Source organism: Cucurbita moschata, unplaced genomic scaffold, assembly GCF_002738365.1.
Source record: "Cucurbita moschata cultivar Rifu unplaced genomic scaffold, Cmos_1.0 Cmo_Scf00063, whole genome shotgun sequence".
Taxonomy (NCBI): Eukaryota; Viridiplantae; Streptophyta; class Magnoliopsida; order Cucurbitales; family Cucurbitaceae; genus Cucurbita; species Cucurbita moschata.
The window spans coordinates 965616-985592 of record NW_019268579.1 but is presented as its reverse complement, the minus strand read 5'-3'; the positions used below and the strand labels follow the sequence as shown (position 1 = coordinate 985592).

At 38.1% G+C, this 19977-nt stretch overlaps 2 protein-coding genes and 1 long non-coding RNA gene across 5 annotated transcripts; 1 reads left to right on the top strand and 2 right to left on the bottom strand.

Annotated features, from left to right (window-relative positions):
- Positions 1–3679: 3679 nt before the first annotated feature.
- LOC111437454 (type I inositol polyphosphate 5-phosphatase 4-like) lies at positions 3680–8388 on the bottom strand. The gene is made up of 13 exons (XM_023075440.1): positions 7752–8388; positions 7560–7644; positions 7206–7271; positions 7027–7114; positions 6801–6905; positions 6076–6700; positions 5787–5980; positions 5562–5670; positions 5302–5450; positions 4902–5199; positions 4357–4431; positions 4202–4279; positions 3680–3921 (listed from the first exon to the last, which is right to left on the bottom strand). Exons 1-10 carry the CDS (start codon positions 7779–7781, stop codon positions 4983–4985), a joined length of 1668 nt encoding a protein of 555 aa, XP_022931208.1. The 5' UTR covers positions 7782–8388; the 3' UTR covers positions 3680–3921; positions 4202–4279; positions 4357–4431; positions 4902–4982.
- Positions 8389–10025: 1637 nt separating this feature from the next.
- LOC111437416 lies at positions 10026–11654 on the bottom strand. The gene is made up of 2 exons (XR_002709438.1): positions 10438–11654; positions 10026–10318 (listed from the first exon to the last, which is right to left on the bottom strand). It is a non-coding gene; the product is annotated as an uncharacterized LOC111437416 (long non-coding RNA).
- A 715-nt stretch (positions 11655–12369) lies between these two features.
- On the top strand, positions 12370–18192 carry LOC111437453 (protein NETWORKED 1D-like). 3 transcript variants are annotated; one of them, XM_023075437.1, is made up of 5 exons: positions 12370–12710; positions 12816–12877; positions 13025–13275; positions 13430–16401; positions 16772–18192. In XM_023075437.1, the coding sequence occupies exons 3-5, from the start codon at positions 13173–13175 to the stop codon at positions 18008–18010; spliced, it is 4314 nt and encodes a 1437-aa protein (XP_022931205.1). In that variant the 5' UTR covers positions 12370–12710; positions 12816–12877; positions 13025–13172; the 3' UTR covers positions 18011–18192. The 3 variants fall into 3 exon arrangements, with proteins under 3 accessions (XP_022931205.1, XP_022931204.1, XP_022931206.1); XM_023075436.1 differs by having other exon boundaries at positions 12370–12877; XM_023075438.1 differs by lacking the exons at positions 12370–12710; positions 12816–12877 and having other exon boundaries at positions 12899–13275.
- Positions 18193–19977: the final 1785 nt, after the last annotated feature.

Genomic DNA, 19977 nt, shown 5'->3' with positions numbered 1-19977 from the left:
TTAGGTTTAGAATTCAAAAAAATAGAGAGCGGAAAGATCCAACAATTGGATCAACGAGCAGCCATTGATATATCCAATGGTATTTACTTACTTTATCCACACTGTCATTGTGAGAGGTTTGTGCCAGCGAGGGTGATTGCTGATTTGACACTTCACTGCAAATGATTAACCACAGAGGGCAGTGGACCTGAAATCATCATACTTCACAACTCAAAAGAACGAATCGTAGTCCCCTTATCTGTGTATGTTATTTTCGGAGCTGACTTGCTTTTCTTTTGCAGAAATTTAGAAGGCACCAGAACTGTTGTTGAATCCTGTCTTAACAAAAGAAAAACTTGAATGATTCAGTGAACCAAATCAAGTGCTTTCTGTGTTTTAACTGTTGGAAAAATATGGATTTGTTGGGTTGCACGTGGAGTAATTGGGAGCACCCTTCTTTCTTTCATTATCACTCACTTTGGGAGTTCACCCATGTCTCTTCCAACTGACACGACAATTACACGCCGTCTTTGACAAGTAAAGGCACACACCACCATAAACTTTTGAATTTGGACCAAACCCAACATTATCCCTCAAAACAGAATTAACGTCTGAAAAAAGCTTTAACTTACTGATACCACGGATTCAAATGCTTTTTGTTTTGACTCTTGACTATGAACTTTGCCTACTTCCTCCTCTATTGTCGTATTGTTAACTCCTGTCTGTCTATAAATTCAACATTGGACAGTGTTTCCTTTAACAACGTAATGATGTCCCTACGTTTCAAGTGCTTGACATTGAAAATCTCTCACACAAGCCCAACTTAAAAAGAAAACCCCCTTTTGCAGTAACTAACGGAAGGGAGAAAACAGTGATGCCTCTCTCTCAGTGGAGTTCCATTATGGGGTTGTGTTAAATTCAACGCGACTCTGCAATAAGTTCCATTTTTGGACCAACCTTAACCACTGACTGTGATCATATTTGTACGTGCATGTTCATGCTTAAATCACGTGGGATCACGTGCACATAGGATCTTATCAGTTTCAAGTTTGGACCAAGTCTTTTTATAACACCCATTTTCATGATCTATTAACAATTTTTACCTTTCAAGTTTCCCAGTGTGTGCATTATTTGGTCCTCATGATGCTACCCACATTCTGCTTACTTACTACTGTATTATCTATTCAATGCTATCTCAAACCTGTGGCCCAATTTGTGTCTTTAAATCACAACCACTCAGATAAAGAAACACACTAAACTATTTAATGGGAATAATTGGAACCCTCTGGTTGATTGAACTAAGCTCCATATTGACACGTAAAAGCTGCGAAATTGCTACTCTTTAATTGCTCCTTGACCAATCAAATGCTTGAAGAAACACAAATGCATTATTGTTTTGTGTTAGATAATATGATATTTAAAAGGGTATGAATAATTGTATAGGTTGTATTGTATTCAAACCAAAGACTTCGAAGACCTAGACAGTCCTTATTAGCCCAAATAATTGCACTAAGTGTTGGTTTGGAGAGCAGCCTAAGCTAAGGGAAACTGTACATAAAATTGACTCGGCAAGTAAATGCATGTGACAGAAATCATTTAACTATCTCGGTTGCTGGTTTATAAATAATGTCTATTCTTTTTTCAATCAACAAATGATTTTGTACCAATAATAGCATTGACGTGTCTTACGAGTACAACTCTCGAGTTAAGAGCAAAGATTGAAAGGGCAGAAAGATGGGCATTTGTGTGGCCATATGGCTCAGATGTTAAGGGACAATCTCATCTGCTACTTATCCATATTCTGCCATCGTTTTCACACCAGGAAGCATATTGGTGTAGGATTAAATTATTCTGCAGACAAACCCATTAGCTGATATAAGACAACAGAAGAAAACAACCTAGGAAAATAATTTAATAGCTTATCTTATCCAATAAAATGTATCTTCCAAATCATGGAGGTGGAGCCAATTGATTAGCCGAGGGAACAAAGCCTAGCAAGGTTGTGCCTCTACCAAACCTAGCAGCAAGCCAAAGGCAAGGACATGTGTATCTATATACATATTTAGTTTTCATTTCATTTAGCAATAGAACTAGCAAACAAAGGACACTAGCTATATTTAAGAACAAAGGTGTATAGAGCTGACCCTAAAACAAAAGAAATATCAATCCAATCTTTGGAAGAAGAACAAACCAGAAATCAATTAATCAAATGATGTAATACCACTCTACCCAACAACAAAAACTAAAGGAAACAATATGTTTGCTTATTGACATGGTGATTATTACTGTGAAGCTGAAAGGCTGCAATTTTAGGACTTCAAGCAAACGACATATCTTATAAGTTTTAGCAATAGCATTCACTTAACACGTATACTACTTGTTACATATAAATATATGGGGTGCTATTTAATGCAGTTTTTACCACACGTAAAGCAAGCTGTAAGAGTAAATATCATTGAAACGTGAGTTTGTAAAAACAGTCAGTTTCCAGCTCGGAATTCTTGAAAGCTAAAACTGTGAAAGTTGGGTTTCGGTCAGACTAAACGATAAAACATGTCTCAACATTCATCTCTCTCTTATGGGATTGTTGCACACAAAGGTAAGGATTCAATTACATATCAACAACAAGAGGTTCTCTCCTAATTGAATGATGGGATGTACTTTGCCATCATAGCTGAATGGCTAAGCATTCACAGCCGTACCTTATGACTTTTTCAACATCTTCTAAAAAACAAATTAACGAAAAAAAAAGACTTCAAAAGCAGCAATTAAACAAGTAAAAAGAGGTTCCAAACTGCTTAGTTTTCTGAGAGGTCTCATTTTTCTACCAAGATATTAAGGAAGGTGTGAGCTGACATTAAATAAGCCATCTTATTAAAAGAAAGAAAATGGGGAGAAAAAGACAGGTCCTTTTGAAAAGACGGGTAAAGCTACGAGTACGACGGAGGCAGTAAATGCGAGAATAAGATTAGACAGAGGGGGAGGAAATGCAGTGGGGTCACGATTACAGAGTAAAGGGGTAGGGTCACATACAGTTTGCTAAAATTTAAAAAAAAAAAAAAAAAACATAAATAATAAATAATAAATGAAGGGTTGAGGACACTCTGATGGCATTTGGCAAAAAAATTTGAAAAAAATGGCAACTTTCTTAGGCTGTTTTGGTGAAAAACAGAATGGAGTCCGCCAGTCTTTTTGTGCAGTGAGCATTTTTAATGTTCCTTAACTAAGTAGCAGTGACAGTTTTGGTTTCACCCTTCACCCAATGCATTCACCAATTGAGGAACTTTTTAACTTTTTCTTTTTCATTTTGGGTCTCTTACATTTGATGCCTTAAAAAGGAGTCTGCTGTTGAATTTGTAGATTTTCCTGAATTTTGTTCTTCAAAGATAGTAATTATGTATTCTTAAATGGAATTTTAGAAGATATTTGGACCATTCCCCATGGATGATGGTCCAATTGAGACTCTTTCCAAATTCCTATTCAGGTGGAAGAAAGGAAAGGAATCTAAGAATTCATGTTGTACTAAGATTAAGTGCTTAGATGAAAGTTGAGGCCTTTAGTTTTGGCATGAAAAAGTGAAAGGAAATTCAGCCATCATAATGCCCAGTGCAGGAAACAAAAGTGGAGACAAAATATCAGTATTTCTCACCAAAATCAAAACCCACATGAATGGATATAGAGTTTTTTATTTTTTATTTTATTTTTTATTCCCCACTTTCAGTTGCAGTTTGTTGCCATCTGTACATATTCTTTTTTCTTTTCTATTTTGCATAATAATAGAATATTTGTGACAGAAGAAAACAGGAAAAAGTGTCCTAATTGTGTGAAGCTCTGATATTATCTCTACAACCCTTCCTTCCCCCAAAGAGAACTTTCATTCCAAAGGGACTGCAAATGATTTAGACATGAAGGACTTGTCCCCTCTCTCTTCCTTCATTTGTCCTGAATATAAGATAAGAACATGAATGGAGCAAAAGGTAAAATAAATAAATAAATAAATAAAAAGCAGTAATTTTCCAAGTCTTGAACTGTCAAGGTCTTGATTTTTTTTTTTCTCAAGTTAGAGATATAGAGCAATGAGTTTTGAGTCATGAAGTCAGCGATTCAAGCATATGATAAAATCAACCAACACCAAATACTCATTCATAGTAGTATTGCTGGATTTAAGGTATTTAATATATCAAGACTCAAGAGCAACAGCGAAACATTAGCTTTCTCTTACCTTGCTACAGATATCATGTTTGGGCCAGTTGAAGTCATGAAGTAAAGCTCAGTTGAGAAAGATCAACGTGAGTTTTACCTGAAATATGGATGAACAAAATGCAATGAGGAAAAGGGAGATGAACCGACATGGAAAAAAAAATGTAAATGAGCAACCTTCTTTTTTGGATTCTAGGCATTAGAAACACCTCCATAATTATGGAGACAAAGAAGACTTTTGGCAGTGCCCACCTGCAGAATGGGGACCCAAATTAACAAATGAGAAGAGAAGCAGTGCAAAAGATCTCAACTAAAATTTTTAATGAGAAACATGACTAGAAAATGACATTTCAAAACTAGGCATTCTATTCTCAGAGTCAATGGCACCATCCCCGTACTTTAGTGGTTAAATTTGTGAGGCTTTCTATTTAACTCAAAAAACAGACCAGCGGCCACAATGGTCTGCGATATTCATCATCTGTTATTAAGAGCATTTAATCCACGAAGGATAATAAAATAGGTCCTTCTCACCATTTCTTTCAAGCAGGCAAAACTTAAGATCTTCTACTAAGCTTTATGATCGCATCCTTAATTATTTGATAAAACGGAAGTTTGAACTCCCAAGGATATCACATTTTCTAGACAGTTATTTCCTAAAGACAATGTTAACTAAATCAACTCACAATACTATAAATCTATGATAGAGGTTTTCAGATATTTACCTTACAGGAACAATTTGGATCCCCCCTTCAAACTGTCTTTTCTTTTGAAGTTTTGTGCGTCCTGAAGATCAGCCCAAGAAATTATGTCCCGAATAACCATTCGTGTTTTGGCAATAGCTCTTCAGCTTCAATCTTGGTACTGGAATAATTCAGACCCTTCTTTATCCAGCTAGGAGTTAGGGACTCGACCTCAGCCAAAAACACACTGCAAACTGGTCTATGGTCTGAGAATCTCGACTCTCCACGAACATAAGACAATTGATTCAGACCCCTACCGTACCACAGTATTCGATCGCACCTTCAATTAAAAAATCCACATTCATAAGTCATGGAATTGATGAAAGGCTAACAATGTTAGCACATAACAATTGCTCTCCTCAACAGGGAAGAGAGAAATTACCAAGCAGGAGTCCTACGCTTCTCTTTTGGGTACCTAGCATCTCCCGAGTATCTATCTGAGTTATAGGAATACTTGTAGGTCGGGGGGAAGCAGATTTTCCCTTCTTTCCATCCTTCAAAGACGCGTCCACATCTTTGTTCTATCCTCAGCTGATAACATAAACCATTGTATTCTCAGTTTCATAAGCTGTAAGATAAACGTATGGTACAAAATTCTTCAACAAAATGGACACAAATATGCTAATTCACCATACTACTTGCCTGATCATTTTCCAGCAGCGCTTTCCAGTTATGCATCTCGACAAGAGCTTTTGCAGACAAATAAGACAAGGCAATCCTATAATTCAAATCACCCAGCCAGATAATCCGACTGAACCAAGAAAGTGATCATTGAAGTTTGATTCAGTCGTAGAGAGAAACAAGAAACCAGAATTTCTGTAAGGTTAAAATCACCAAAATATGATAGCAAATGAAGGATAATCTTACTCATGCTCAAGAACTGTTTGAGGGGAGAGCTCATCTTCCATGCCACTAATTCTGGGGAACCTAGTTTTCTTCAGTATCTCCATAACGTCAGCATTCCTCCTATGCTCATCGCCCTCCTTCTGCCCGGAGGATAAGTGACTACAAATGAAGCAGAAGCTTGTTTGGTGTAATGACATGCTAATTGAGATTGCTCCCTAGAACACCAGAGATAAATAGTGGCCCACTTTCAGTCAGTTCACAAGAGGTTCTTAAATCTGAAAAAAGTAAAGAAATTAAAGCTTAGTCTTACCTTATTTCCAAGATACCCCATCAATCCTCTCCCTACACAAGAAATTCTCAAGTTTCGGACGTTGTCCCTGAGATCGCTTTTCACCCACACGGTAAGAAATATACCGACCATTTGTTTACTGGCAACTAAACAATACTTTGAGCGCCCAGCTTGTCTATCCCTATCATCTATGGAGAAGGAACCACAGTGGGAAATAGGAGAATAGTGGGAGACAAATGGAGAGTCACCCTGTTCAATCTCTTCATCAGATGAACCCCACCTGCAATGTGGATCATAATCACTTGGCCTATGCCCAAACATAACCTGATCAAAATCGCTAAATCGTCGATCAAATTGGGTTTTTTGTGTAGAAATGTTATTGTCCATTCTCATGCTATGACTGGAGAACTGAAATGAGGGTCGATGGAAGAACGGCAAAGCCTTCTGCTTTGTTGATACATCAAAATCGGCATCCATATTGGTGAATAAATCATGGAGCGGGGAAGATGCGTGATAACGAGCACCATCACCAGTGCCAGGAAGAGTATTCAGAGTCTTTCTAATAAGAGCAAGCCATTTTTTAGCTGGGCCGTTGTCTTCTGTTCCCAACACATTGCCAGCATTTAGAGGAACAATTTCCTGAAAACTGGGAACCAAAAGAAAAAACAAACTTCCCTATCATTTAAAAGAATTACACAATCTTTAAGTCTGAGAAAAAGATTCCAATTCGGAGCAGTAGAACACACCCAAGAACGTATACATCTGCAGGAGTTGAGCTCGGAAGCCAATCATCCAGACTTAAATGATTAGGAGGAGATTTTCCAGCAACATTCCAAGTTGCTACAAATATTCTGTCCACATAAACAGAAAGAGAAAAAAAGAAGGGGGCAAAGAGAGAGAGAGAGAGTTAAAGACAATGAAAGTCTTGGTCCAAAGTATCACTGCCTGGAAAAACAACTAAATCGATCATACCTGTAATTGCTCGTGTCGTTGGTCTGTGGAGCATCAAATTCAAAACTACGTTGGAGGATTCCTTCAAAACTCCTCCTGCTTGATCCCTCTGAAGTTTATATAGAAAGAGCACATAAATTAAAAAGAAAAAGAAGTATACTTTATTTCAAATAATGATGTGGGAGCTCTTGATCCTGAACCTGTTCGACTTTTCTTGGTGGCGCATGCCTCCTCCGGATGGCTGTTCCTCCATTTTTCATGGCCACCTGAAAAAGATAACCATAAAGTTGTTAAAGCTTCTTTACCGTTCATCATCACCTCAGTTTGAACATCAAAAAGACGAGAGGATTCATTGAAAGGGAGAAATGAAACTGAGTTTTTTTATTTATTTTTTATTTTTTTATTTTTTTATTTTTATTTTTATGGATCTTGAGCAGACACCAAAAAACTAGAGTGCTCGTCATCCACAGGCATCAAAAGGCCAGTAATATCAGCTTCGGGGAATTTCAAGAACTAAATTTGCAATTTTTGTTTAGAAAAGAAGGATTCCCCACCGCAAACACTATCGTCTGCCTCGAAATCTTCTGATTTACCCTTGATATTCAGCCACTTCCTGAATAATGTCTTGGTCCATGAAAGCTTCGGTGGAATAACGAAGAGAAAAGGAAAAGGTCAATAATTTCAAACTAAACCCAAACACTAGAGACAGACAGAAGTCAAAGAAATATTATGGGCATAGTTCTGACCTTGCTTTTCTTTGAATTTCCATCTCTCATTGCTTCACTGATTCATGTAAATATTTCCAAGGGAAGAATGGAAATCCCAGTGATTCCTTAACGGGTCTGGTATTAGGACTTAGCGGATAAAAACAAAAATAAGGAACTAAAATATGAATGAAATCAATGAAATCATAAGAATTAGAACGAAACTCGAATGCGTCAATAAATTCATTGTTTGTGTGTGGGTTCCCTCAATTCAAAGAATCAAAAGGAAACAGATGAAGCAACGGAATAGCTCTGGAAACAGTTGGAGTGACATGGGGGGTGGGGATAGAGTCCCAATCCCCTGTTTTTATTAGTCGACAAAGAGAAAACAGATCGAAACAAGAAGGAAAATCCCAGCTTCTCGGCATTATTTCATTTTCCGGGCTTGGGAACAAAGAGAGAGGGGAGGGAAATGACAGAAATCGGGCTGAATGTGGGGTGTGTTCGCATCCTAATTATGGGGTAAAGAACAGAATGAGGTTGAAAGAAGAAGAGGGCGCTGGTGGCGAATACATAGTGGAGTGGAGTGTTGTATTTGAAGAGAATAATAAAGATGCAGAGGAGAGAAACGCTTTCTGCGTCTCTCTCTCTCTCTCTCTCTCGTGAGTTGTGAAGAAGGCAAAATTAAACCAAAATTAAACCAAAATCCAACGCTGACCCAAGTTGTTGAAGGGTATTTGTTCTATTGCTCACCCACTCAAACTAACAGTGCCTATAGACCCCCTTCCTCCTCTCCCTCTCTCCCCACCACCGCCACTTCTTTCTTCTCTTTCTCTCTCCAGAATGGTCAATAAAGCTAGGCTTGAACTTTGACGTAGGATAGTACTATCCCTTCTCTTCATCTCTCTGATCTTCTGCCAGAAGAAAATTTGTCCTTGTCCTTGTCCTTGCCTTGCCTTGCCTTGCCTTCCCTTGCCTTGCCTTGTGTCTGTGTAAGTGCAACCCACAAAATTTCTCTCATTTCTTCGTTATATTACAGTTACTTCTCAGCATGTTATATTAAAAATATTCAAACTTTTCGTCACATATTCTCTTTATCTTTACCTGTTAACACAACAACACATGTTAGAGCCTTCCATCCCCATGCACGCACGCACGCATAATATTGAACCATTGGTATGAAAGAACTGAGAGTTGTTTCAAATAGAGGCCATGCACCACCAAATTCAAGGGTTTTTGTTTTGTGTGTTCAGCTGCAATTTGTTCCTCACATTTCATGCATCTGGGTTAACAAAGAAAAGAAGAGATTTTGAAAAGCACCCACATTGGGAAAGACACCCTTTTCATTATTGAACTTAGGTTTCGGATGTCGGTAGGGAATTTTGGGTTGCCCTCACATCCTACGGGATTTTCTAGGCTTTTGAACACCACAAGATTAGAGCTTTCATTTAATGACCCAACTAAGCCACGATCCAAGGATTAGCAATACAAACTTGAATCTATCGCACAAAACAAAACGGAATTTGCTAAGTAATGTGTGGTTAAAGAGGTTTAATTTATTTTTTTCAATGATTCATTTAATAACTGCGGAAGTAATGGTTCCGGTGTAAAATGTCATTTTAATCAAGCTCAAAATAGCTAAAAATTATAAAACTAAAACACAAAATTATTTCATTGATTTATGTTGATAAATTTCCATATAAATTATTTACTTCAACCCTTTGGTGCAAATTCTATATTCAATGTTAAGTTATTTAATTCAACTGAGGAAAAATAAACTCTTTAAAATTAAGATAGGCATAGTGAAAGAGTAAAGTTACTTCGATCGTCCTTGTGTTTTTATTAGTGTTTTCTCTATTGATTTGCTCGATCATATCATATAAGTTTGAGTTAGACATCCAATTGATTCGAGTTGAATTATCCAAGATGGACAATCATACCTATTTCTTGTTGGATAGGAGCCCAAAATGATGTTGCCCATCAAATAAATGGTATTCCGTCTTCGTTGCTTTTCATTATAAGCCACCAAGGAATTCTTTACAGTGTTTCCTATTCTCATAGTATGATGATCAATAAGTTCATCTATACGAATTCAACTGGTTCACATTCGAACCAACTAAAAACAAAATAGTTTGAGGAAAGCTGATAAAGTTTTCAAGGAGGTTGAATTTGTTCGACATCTCTATTCTAAACGTAGAGAGAAGAATCGGTTCAAAAAGAGGAAAAAGAAGAAGGTCAGTAGGCATATATGAAAACTTAAACTATTGTGCTCTATGGCCCTAACATATCAAACAGAAGTGTTTCACAACACCAACCAATCAGAAAAAATTCTCTTTATTCAGGGAACCAGATGAATGAATAGCTTAGAAATAAAAGAGAAACAATAGGAGGCAACCATGTTCCTAGGTTACAACAGAGAGCAGTAAATGACATGGAATTTTGCATTGACGACAGAGGTCAAAAGCGGAGAGGTTTCAAATTTGCAGTTTGAATTTACCTTTCATCTGTGTTCATAAGCCATTCTTTCCAGTTTCCAACCACCATTGACTTGTATGTTTCTGACTTTTTCACTGTTCATCCTCCGCGCATCCTCTTGGAACTACAAATCCCTATAACATTCTCTCAAAACTGATCCTTCACGCATAAAGAATCAATTCCACATAACACCCCCAACGAGAAAAGCTAAAAAGAAAACAATAAAACTTCTTAATAAAATGTTAGTACTCACAGTAATCCCACATCTTCATTTGCAAACATGCGTGATCCAATGCTAAAGAGCTTTGTTAATTAACTATTTGTCATTGATTTCTGTTCAATTTTATCCATTTCCATCAAACAAAACAGAGGCAGTACCAACTTAGCTTCCCTATTATTATATAATCATTACAAAGACCACTTAGCTTCCCTATTATTATATAATCATTACAAAGACCAATCTGCTATGCAAAATTTTGTACAGTAAGGCTAAAAAAAGCGGAATCTTTTCTACATTCAGAAAAAAAGCAGTAGAGAGGACATTTTAAAAGCATTGGAATCTACAGCTATGAGGGTGTAGGGAAGAGGTCATAACACTTTTGAGCCAACCTCATGCAATCCAACCAATGCAGAATTTCAGCATTTGGGTCGTCCTCAACCACAACATCTGACACCCTGATCTGCACCACACCTCCATAGTCCCTCACCTTCCCCCGAACCCTAGCAAAGCAACAATCCCAACCCCTAATTTGGGCTGCGAAACGGGTCGCCATATTTCCAATTATCCGAACATCTGGCTGGTGGAGTGAAGCAGAATATGGCGATGTGAGATGGTTTTGGCAGCCAACAGGTAGCGACTCGCGAGAGACCACAACGCCGACGATGTCTGCACAACAAACGGCACAGGCTTTGGGGAGCAAGGGAGTACATGAGTGGTTCACTGGTTTAGACGGAGTTAAAGCTCAGGCCCATTGAGCTCAAATTTGGGCCTTTTCTTTTAGGCCCAATTAGAAGATTGAAAAAAAAAAAAAAAAAAAAGGCTACGATGGGAGACAAGGGAAGGAAGGGTAAAGAACCGACATCCGACCGGAAAAGTCAAATACTCGAGTGTCCTTCCTTCATGCTTTAACTTTATACTATTCCTAAACAGCATCATGAGAATAGAAGAATATGGCGTGTTTTTCTTTGTCCGCATCAGAAAAATAAGGATTTTTTGTCCGTTTGAAGTGGAAGCATTGGAAGCCCTGGAAGTAGGTGGTTTATTGGAAGCCCTGGAAGTAGGTGGTTTAGCTCCACCGAAGGATGGTTTTATTTAGGTGATGAAATTGTGTAGGAAAGAGGGTTTGATTTGATTATTAGGGCAATTAAGTTATGAGGAGACAGATTGTAATGAAATGGTGGAAGAGATAATGAAAATGAATGAACGAGTTCCCATCATCATTACTCACAATGGGGAAGCTATATTATGTTGTCTCAACATTTTTTTTGTTGTTTACCGATCAAATCTAGGTTTCTATTACTTATATTTGTAGTTAGCCAATATACACTCCAACAATCTTCACATACATACACACATACAAAAAAAGAAAAATGAAAACATTTTTCAATGCTTGTCCAAACAGTGACCCTTAGCACGAAGTGTCGTCCTTGGTGACACTTCAAAATTATCATCAAAGGGTTATCCCAAATTGACGCCATTTTAATTAGGCAATTCTCTTTTTCTCTAAAATTTAAAGAAACCATACCCATATCTCTTTTAGGCTAGATTTGTGAAATTGAAAAAGTGTTTAATTTACATTAATGGTAAAATTATTATACGCATTTGACAATATCTTAGAGTGATTTGATAGAATATAAGATGATTTGTTTAGGAGAGGAAGATTGATTTGGAAACTAATCTTTTTTGGTTTTGAAATGAAAACTAAAAAGGTAATAGTTGTTATATGGAAAAATTAGGATGATTTGGCGATGATCACTCTCCAACAAATGTATGTAGATTAAATTTTGGCTGAAAACATGGAGTTTAGTTTAATAGCAAATCAAATTGTTTAGAGACAAATGAAAGAACCTGTAAACGGCGAAATTTGAGTGAAATGTCAAGTGTGTCGGGGTGAGGGAAGAGAAAGAAGGGAATGAGGAGAATAATTGATAATTATTCCACCTCTCTTCACACTTTAATCATACGCAGGCGCCTTATTTGTATTTCCATTGCATCCCACGTTCCGATGTCAAAGCTATTCCCAAAATTCTTTTTTTTTTCCCCTTCTGTTTTGAGAAATAAAATTTGAGTAAGAATGAAGGAATTGATGTGCGATTGATTACTCTGTATAAAGGAGTAAAAGTGGACACCTTGCTTCCAATTTTTGCCCTTTAACGGTGGTGTTTGCAAAAGCTGAAATATTAGCAGGAGACTGCATAAAAAGCAAGGAAAACCAGGAAAGAGATATCCAATAAACATGGTGGAATGCAAGGGAAAGCAAAAGCAGCAGTAACCGTTCCAGAATTAAGTCCCCACCTTCCTTTTTGGTAACTTCTTTGATCCTCCATTATTTCTCTCTACCACTTCACGCTTCATTCTCCTCTCCCAACCTCCATTTCTTATGTTTTCCCATAATGCTGGTTTCAAATCAGGTAGATCACACAAACAGCTGAGTGGAAGAAGGGTAATGAACATAACCCATCATCTTCATCAGGTACTTATCACTCTCTTTTCCACTTTTTTGGACATTCTCACTTCTCTCTCATCTTCAACGTTTCATTCCTCACCTCCAACTTTCTTCTGAGTTGAGTATGGAAAAAGATATGTTCTGGGGTTTCATTCTTTTCAAAACTTGCTTCAGATAATAAGGCGGCCACAGACAATGGTTTGATCCAGGTTCCTATATTCTTGGGCTCGAATGGTTGAGCTTCACATTTGTAGGACTTTGGGTCAAAATTTCCATCTGGGTTGAGACCTAAGAGTGGTGGAGGGCGTGAGGTGAGGAAGCCATGGAGACCCCCTCGGCTGCAGATTCCAAGCGTTCGTATTCTTGGTGGTGGGATAGCCACATTAGCCCCAAGACCTCTAAATGGCTTCAAGAAAATCTTTCAGGTGGGTCTTTTGTTGTCCCTGTAACTGAAAATTTCTTCTCTAAACATATACTTTCAACTGCCCCATGGGTTGGTTTCCTTTTGTCGTTTTTGTGTTCTATGGCCTTGTCCTTGGCAGTCCTGGATGAAAAAAAAACATATTTTTTTGGTTACAGACATGGATGAAAAAATCAAACAGATGATCAAGCTTATTGAAGAAGATGCAGATTCGTTTGCAAAGAGGGCTGAGATGTATTATAAAAAGCGTCCGGAGCTTATGAAATTAGTCGAAGACTTCTACCGAGCATACCGAGCATTGGCGGAACGATACGATCACGTAACAGTAGTATTTCACCAGGCTCATCGAACAATGGCTGAAGCTTTTCCTAATCACATATCCATTCTTCTCCCTGATGACAGTCCTGCTGCTTCTGATGCTAATTTTCGTACACCTCAGAAATCCACCTCCTCTGATTTGGATGCTGTGGAACCAGATGATTTGGACTTACCATCGTTTCATGTTGGCCTTGGGGAAAGAAATCAAGTTTCCAGCAAAGGCTCCAATTTGATGACAAGGGAGAAGTGGTTGAAGCATCTTAATGAATTGTTTAATTCAGGAGCAGTCAAGAACCTTTCCAAGTTTGAAGATGGGACGCCTAGAAAAGGTCTCAATTTTCATGATCTGGATCCCAAAGAAGAGAACATACAAAATAATGGCAGCCATGATGTTAAGAAACAAGTATACGTTGAGTGTGAAAGGAGGGTGGACAGAGCTGAGACTGAAATCTTATCCTTAAAGAATTGTCTTGCTAAATTAGAAGCTGAAAAGGATGCAGGTTTACTTCAGTATAATGGCAGCCTACAGAGGTTGTCCAAATTAGAGTTCGAAGTCTGTCGTACGCAAGAGGATTCGAGGAGTTTAAATGAACGAGCTGGTAAGGCCGAGACTGAGGTTTTGGCTTTGAAAGAGTCCCTTGCGAAGATAGAGAGTGAAAGAGAAAGCAGTCTTTTAAGATACCAGCAATGTTTAGATAAGTTATGTACTCTACAAGACAGCATTATGTGTGTTCAAAAGAATGTAGAAAGCAGCGAGAGAGCAAGTAAAGCCGAAATTGAAGTTGAAAGACTAAAGTGGGAAATTGCAAGAGTTGAGTCTCAAAGAGAAGCTGCCCTTGCCCAATACAGGGAGTCCTCTGATATAATTTTAAACCTAGAGGAAAGAGTAGTGCATGCAGAAGAGGATGCCAGGAGGTACAAGGTGCAAGCTGATGAAACTCAAACTGAAGTCTTAACTATTAGGGAAGCGCTCACACAATTAGTTGAAGAAACTAAAGCTGCTGGTCTCAGGCATCATCTTTGCACAGAGAAGATTGCTGCTCTGGAGCATCAAATCTGTAATGCCCAAGAGGAGCTAGGAAGGCTACAGGATGAAAAGGCTAATGGGGTTGCAAAGTTGAACGGTGCGAATGAAAGGTGCCTTCATTTACAGAAATCAAACCAAATTCTTCAATCTGAGATGGACTCTATGGTGCAGAAGATAGGCTCACAAAGTGTAGAATTAATAGAGAAGCAGAAGGAATTAGGAAGGCTTTGGGGTTGTATCCAGGAAGAGCGTTCGAGATATGCAGAGAATGAAACGGCTTTCAGAAGATTACAAGAACAGCATTCTAAATCTCAGGAAGAAATCAGTTCAATGGCTGAAGATAGCCAGATTCAGGTTCAAATCTTGAAGGAGATGGAAACTCGAAATCAGGTTCTAGAGGATGAAGTACAGAAGATTGAGGAGGAAAAAAGGATCCTGAAGAACCTTAACTTGTCTTCAGAGTTGTCTATAAACTGTTTGAGGGATGAGATGTCAAATATGTCTACAAATATGGAAAAGCTAGAAGCAAGTCTTGAGTTTCAACTGAACCAGAAGAATGCTCTTGAGATTCAAATTTTATGCCTAAAAGAAGAGCTTAGTGAACTCAAAGAGAAGAATTTGACGATGTTGCAGCAGATCGAGTCTGTTGGTTTTGCTCCTGAGAGCTTTGGATCATCCGTGAAAGAACTATATGTTGAGAAGTCAAAGATGATAGAAAAAATTGAGGTGGAAAAGAGGGAAAATTCAGCTCTTTTGGAGAAATTGAAAGTCATGGAAGAACAGTGCCACAAAAATTCTCTTCTAGAGAATACTATCTCAGATTTACATATTGAATTAGAAAGCCAACGAATGCAGGTAAAGGTATTGGAAGAATGCTGTCAACTTCTCTTAGGAGAGAAAACCACTCTTGTGTCTGAGAAGACCGTCCTGTCTTCTCGGTTGCAGATGGTAACCGATAACTTAGAGAGACTGTTGGAGAAAAACACCCTTCTAGAGAGTTCACTTTCTGATGCAAACCTTGAACGAAAACAACTTGCTGAAAATCTGGAAAAGCTTCACTGCTTGAATAATGATCTTGAAGACAAAGTTGGATTACTGGAAGGCAATCTGGAAGATGTACAATTGAAAAACTTGCATCTCAGGAAGTCATTAGAGAGGTCAGAGCATGAGTTTTTGGAAGCCGAACAGATTCTGATCATGATACAGAATGAGAAGTCAGAGTTGCATAAGAGGATGGAGGAACTTACCATTATGAGTGAAGAGGCTAAAGCGATCATAAAAGAGAAAGAGAACATAATTGTAAAACTATCTGGTGATAACAAACATCTATCCAATGAGATAGCATCTCTGCGGGAACTAAACTCTACTTTGGACATGGAACTTGGAAAAAAGCAAGAAGATGTCAAGCAGCTTAAGTGTAGGGGGAAACGGTTGAGGGGCGAGCTAGTGAAGAAGAGAATGGAGGTTGAGATATGTGAGACTCAGGCTGCTCAACTGTTTGCTGAGCTCCAAATCTCAACTGTTCATGAACTATTATTCAAGGGAAAGCTTCTTGAGCTTGACGAAGCATACGCGAACCTCGAAAGTAGAAGTAATTACAGAGATGTGAAGACCGAGAGTCTGAGAGAGAGAACTAACAACATGACCGATCTAAATGGTGAACTAGGATTTCATTTGACCAAATATACATCAGCAGTCACATTGTTGAACGATTCTGTAACCTTTCTGGAGAATCATACTCGTCTGAACAGAAAAACTCACAAATATGTGAAACAAGACGTAAAGGTAATTATATTATCTGCTTACAAATGCTGGGTGGCTGTACTCCATTTTTGTTTGGAGAACTTGCTAATTGCTTGAAAAACTCCGGAGGTTGTTACGTGCTTGAGAAATATTTACTTTCTTAACAGCTTGGTGTTATCAGCTCACTATGATCTCAAACTAATAATTTCAGAAATCTTTAACTGGTTTTTAGTTTGGATTTGATGTGTGTACTCCTTGATTCAAATCATCAGTGAACTGGAACAAGATATAGTTGAAACCTTACTAAATTGGAAATATCGCCCCACTGTCTATGATGTCATATGCTTTCTTGCGCTATTTTATTTTATTTTATTTCTTGGTATGCAACTTATACTCACTCTGTTTGCCGCAGGATATGGATTCAGTAAATCACCCGCATTCTGAATGTTACCAGCAAAAATATCACGAGCTGATTGCAACACTGCACAATGGATGTTTTGAATTGAAGGATTTACATAGAAGAATCCAGGCTGTGGAAATGGGTGTGATAGAAAAAGTGAAACTTGAGACTCTGGAAAACTTGAATTCTACTAGAAAACAAGAGACATTAATGAAAAGGGTTGATGAAGCGACGTGTGGAAATAGTTGGGTGAGAGATAATGAGCAGACAAGGCCAACTACTCCAAGAAGAGAAATTGAACTTGGAAATGAATTGCAGAGGTCGAAGACAAAAGTGTTAGAAGTTAGTGGTGAAATATTGACGAAGGACATCATTCTTGATCAAATAGCCAAGTGTTGTGAGGGGCCTGAAAAGAGAGAAGAGAATTTAGGTGCTTACAACCAGATGGTAGAGTTATGGGAGGCAACTGATGAGGATGGCGGCATTGATCTTATGGTTTGCAAATCCCCCAACATGGCCGCTTCCTCAACTAACTATAACAGATTTGTAGTAGTCAAGGAACAGAATAAGCGTCGCTCTACTGATTCATTGGTCGAGAAAGAGGTTGGAGTGGACATATTAGAGACCTCAAGTAGATTGTCAGTTCCCCTCCACAAACGAAAAGAGAGGAAGCTTCTTGAAAGACTTGATTCTGACATGCAGAAATTGACAAACCTCCAAATAACTGTTCAAGATTTAATGCGGATTGTGCTTTCAAAGCAGAGTAGAGGCAATGATGCTGCGGAGTATGACACCATGAAAGAGCAACTCCAAGAAGTGGAGGCTGCTGTTATGAAGCTGTTTAATGCAAATTGCAAACTGATGAAGAATGTACAAGATGGTACCCTGTCCTCTGATGGAGCATCCACCATTGTATCTGATGAAACTGGAAATGTCCGGAAAAGAATAATTTCAGCACAAGCGAGAAGAGGGTCCAAAAAAATTGGGCAGCTACAACTCGAGGTGCAGAGATTACAGTTTCTGCTACTGAAACAAGATGAAGATAAAGGAAACAAGAGTAGGAGCAGGATCATTGAACGACCCAAAATTCGGTTGCAGGATTATCTTTATGGTAGCATGAGAAGCAAGAATAAGCAGAAGAAAGGTGCATTCTGCGGATGCATGCACGCCACCATGTCTCCAAGTCCGACAACAGGTGAATGGAGCTATTCAACTTCGTTGGTAGGTAATCAGCATAGTTTACATAACTGAAAAGCAAAGTCTCTAAATATTCCAAATACTCGTATTTACTTCTTTTTCACACACTTTTTCTTTAGTTTTCAGAACATCCTGTAAATTTCAAGCCACCATCTAAATTAGAATGTCGATGATATTCTATATATTTTTTTGCTATCGCTACTTACTAATAAGAACATTAGTTAACCTTTCAATTATAATGAAAGAGAGCAGCAGATGTTTCAAACTAATTAGAAGTTGAACATATTCAATAACACATGAGACGTTCCTAGTGTTTTACCTACTCATTTTTGCCCTTGCTCTAGAGTCAAGAACTGAAATGAAATAATATTATTTGAAAGAAGAGAAGAGTTGAAGATCTGTATGTACCTATGAACACAACAAGGCCAGCTCTAAAGAACGAGGCCTTTTGACAAAGCAAGTATTTTGAGCCACCGAACCTTTGGAACTGATGTGAAAGGCATTCACAGTAAAGGGAAACATGTCCCTCAACCCGCCTTTCAAAGTTAACAAAATTGCAATACACCAAAGAGTGTCGACTTGAGAGCAGATTCCCCAACTGCAAGGAGACAAGAGGCATCCATCCCAAGGCAACCCAGTTTTAGGAGCTATGGATGGAATCTTGTGTATTTCCTGTAACCTGAGTTCGATACAAAAAGGGCCAGTTTTGTTTTTTTTTTTTTTTTTTTTTTTTTAAATTTTGTTCAAGAGTCACAAATCCAACCAAGTAAAAGAATTTGGTCAAGAGCTTCCTGATCTAAAAACAACATACATGTATATTTAATTCATCCTCTTTTCCTTCTTGAGATTTTGTGTTCTTGGGTCCTGCTTCATAATCATCTTCTTTCAAGCATTCTTTCCCGAGTCATTTGCTTTGATTTCTACTTTTCAATATCACTTTTGAAATTTTTTGAAAACTACTTTTCTAGTTTCTTTATTTGAATCAAGATTCTAACAACTTTTTCAAGATGTAGACTACCAAAAAGGAAGATTTTGATAAACAAACGTACTGTTAAAGAAAACAGAACACTATGATCAAAATCATCATTAGACGGCCCTAAAATGTGATGTTGCCTCCTTGCAGTTAACTCTTAATCTTTCTCTCATTTATCTCTACGAATTACTTGGCACTTCAAATCACAGCTTAATCATTCATGTCCTTGAAGATCAAATAGCCCTGCCACAATCCACTTGTTTCTGGAACCAAAGAAGATGCCCCAGCTCTTCTTCCAGCCGAGGACCACATGGTAGCTTTTTGTGTGTTTTCTTTACTTCTTTAACCACACCACTACACTCTTGAATCAACACCATTTGTAATGGAATTTTCCTTGCTTGGCATGCTTCGGCATACAAGCCTTCATATTTCTTCTTGGGATCCTCGCAGTGAATGAATTATCTCTTGCACTCATCCACTGTAAGAAAAAGGCTGCTGTATATACCACGCCCTTCCACCTATTTCTGGTTTCATTCAGCGATTGGAATCTCAGAATGTTTCTCTTAATTCCGATAATATGGACAGAGTTGCAGAACTCACTTTGGCTTCTTTTGCAGACTCCCTCTTTCTCACTCCACAGAGGCGTCATCACCGTTCAAACAACTGCTCATTTTCAAACAACTCTGGTCGTCATCACCATTGCTGGCCATAAGATTCTAGATTTAAAGTTAGAGCTTTGAAAGTGAAACGTAGGATTGGCTGTACAGTGCCCCTTTTCCAACCGCAATAGTAGAACCATAACTTCATTTCTGTTGTCACAACGGCTGCTTCAGTAATTGCTGGTTCTTACTGTTTGAAAGATTCGAAGATATTGGCTTGTTGTTGCAAACTTTCTTAACCCAAAACTACCATTTGATTCTGTGGGGTAAACAGCTTCAAGAACAGCAATCTTTAAATGGAATATACGTATCAGAAATAGTCACAAACAACATATGACATGACTAAGCAAGTTCTGGTATACACTTGTATGAAACCATGAAATGATAGC

Coding starts and splice junctions, on each gene's coding strand:
- LOC111437454 (XM_023075440.1), bottom strand. CDS start 7,781: ATGAGAGATGGAAATTCAAAGAAAAGCAAG. Junction 5,981..6,075: donor TGGGGTATCTTGGAAATAAG/GTAAGACTAAGC, acceptor CTGGTGTTCTAG/GGAGCAATCTCAATTAGCAT. Junction 5,671..5,786: donor CAAACAGTTCTTGAGCATGA/GTAAGATTATCC, acceptor TTCTTGGTTCAG/TCGGATTATCTGGCTGGGTG.
- LOC111437453 (XM_023075437.1), top strand. CDS start 13,173: ATGGAGACCCCCTCGGCTGCAGATTCCAAGCGTTCGTATTCTTGGTGG. Junction 13,276..13,429: donor GCTTCAAGAAAATCTTTCAG/GTGGGTCTTTTG, acceptor TTTTGGTTACAG/ACATGGATGAAAAAATCAAA. Junction 16,402..16,771: donor ATGTGAAACAAGACGTAAAG/GTAATTATATTA, acceptor TGTTTGCCGCAG/GATATGGATTCAGTAAATCA.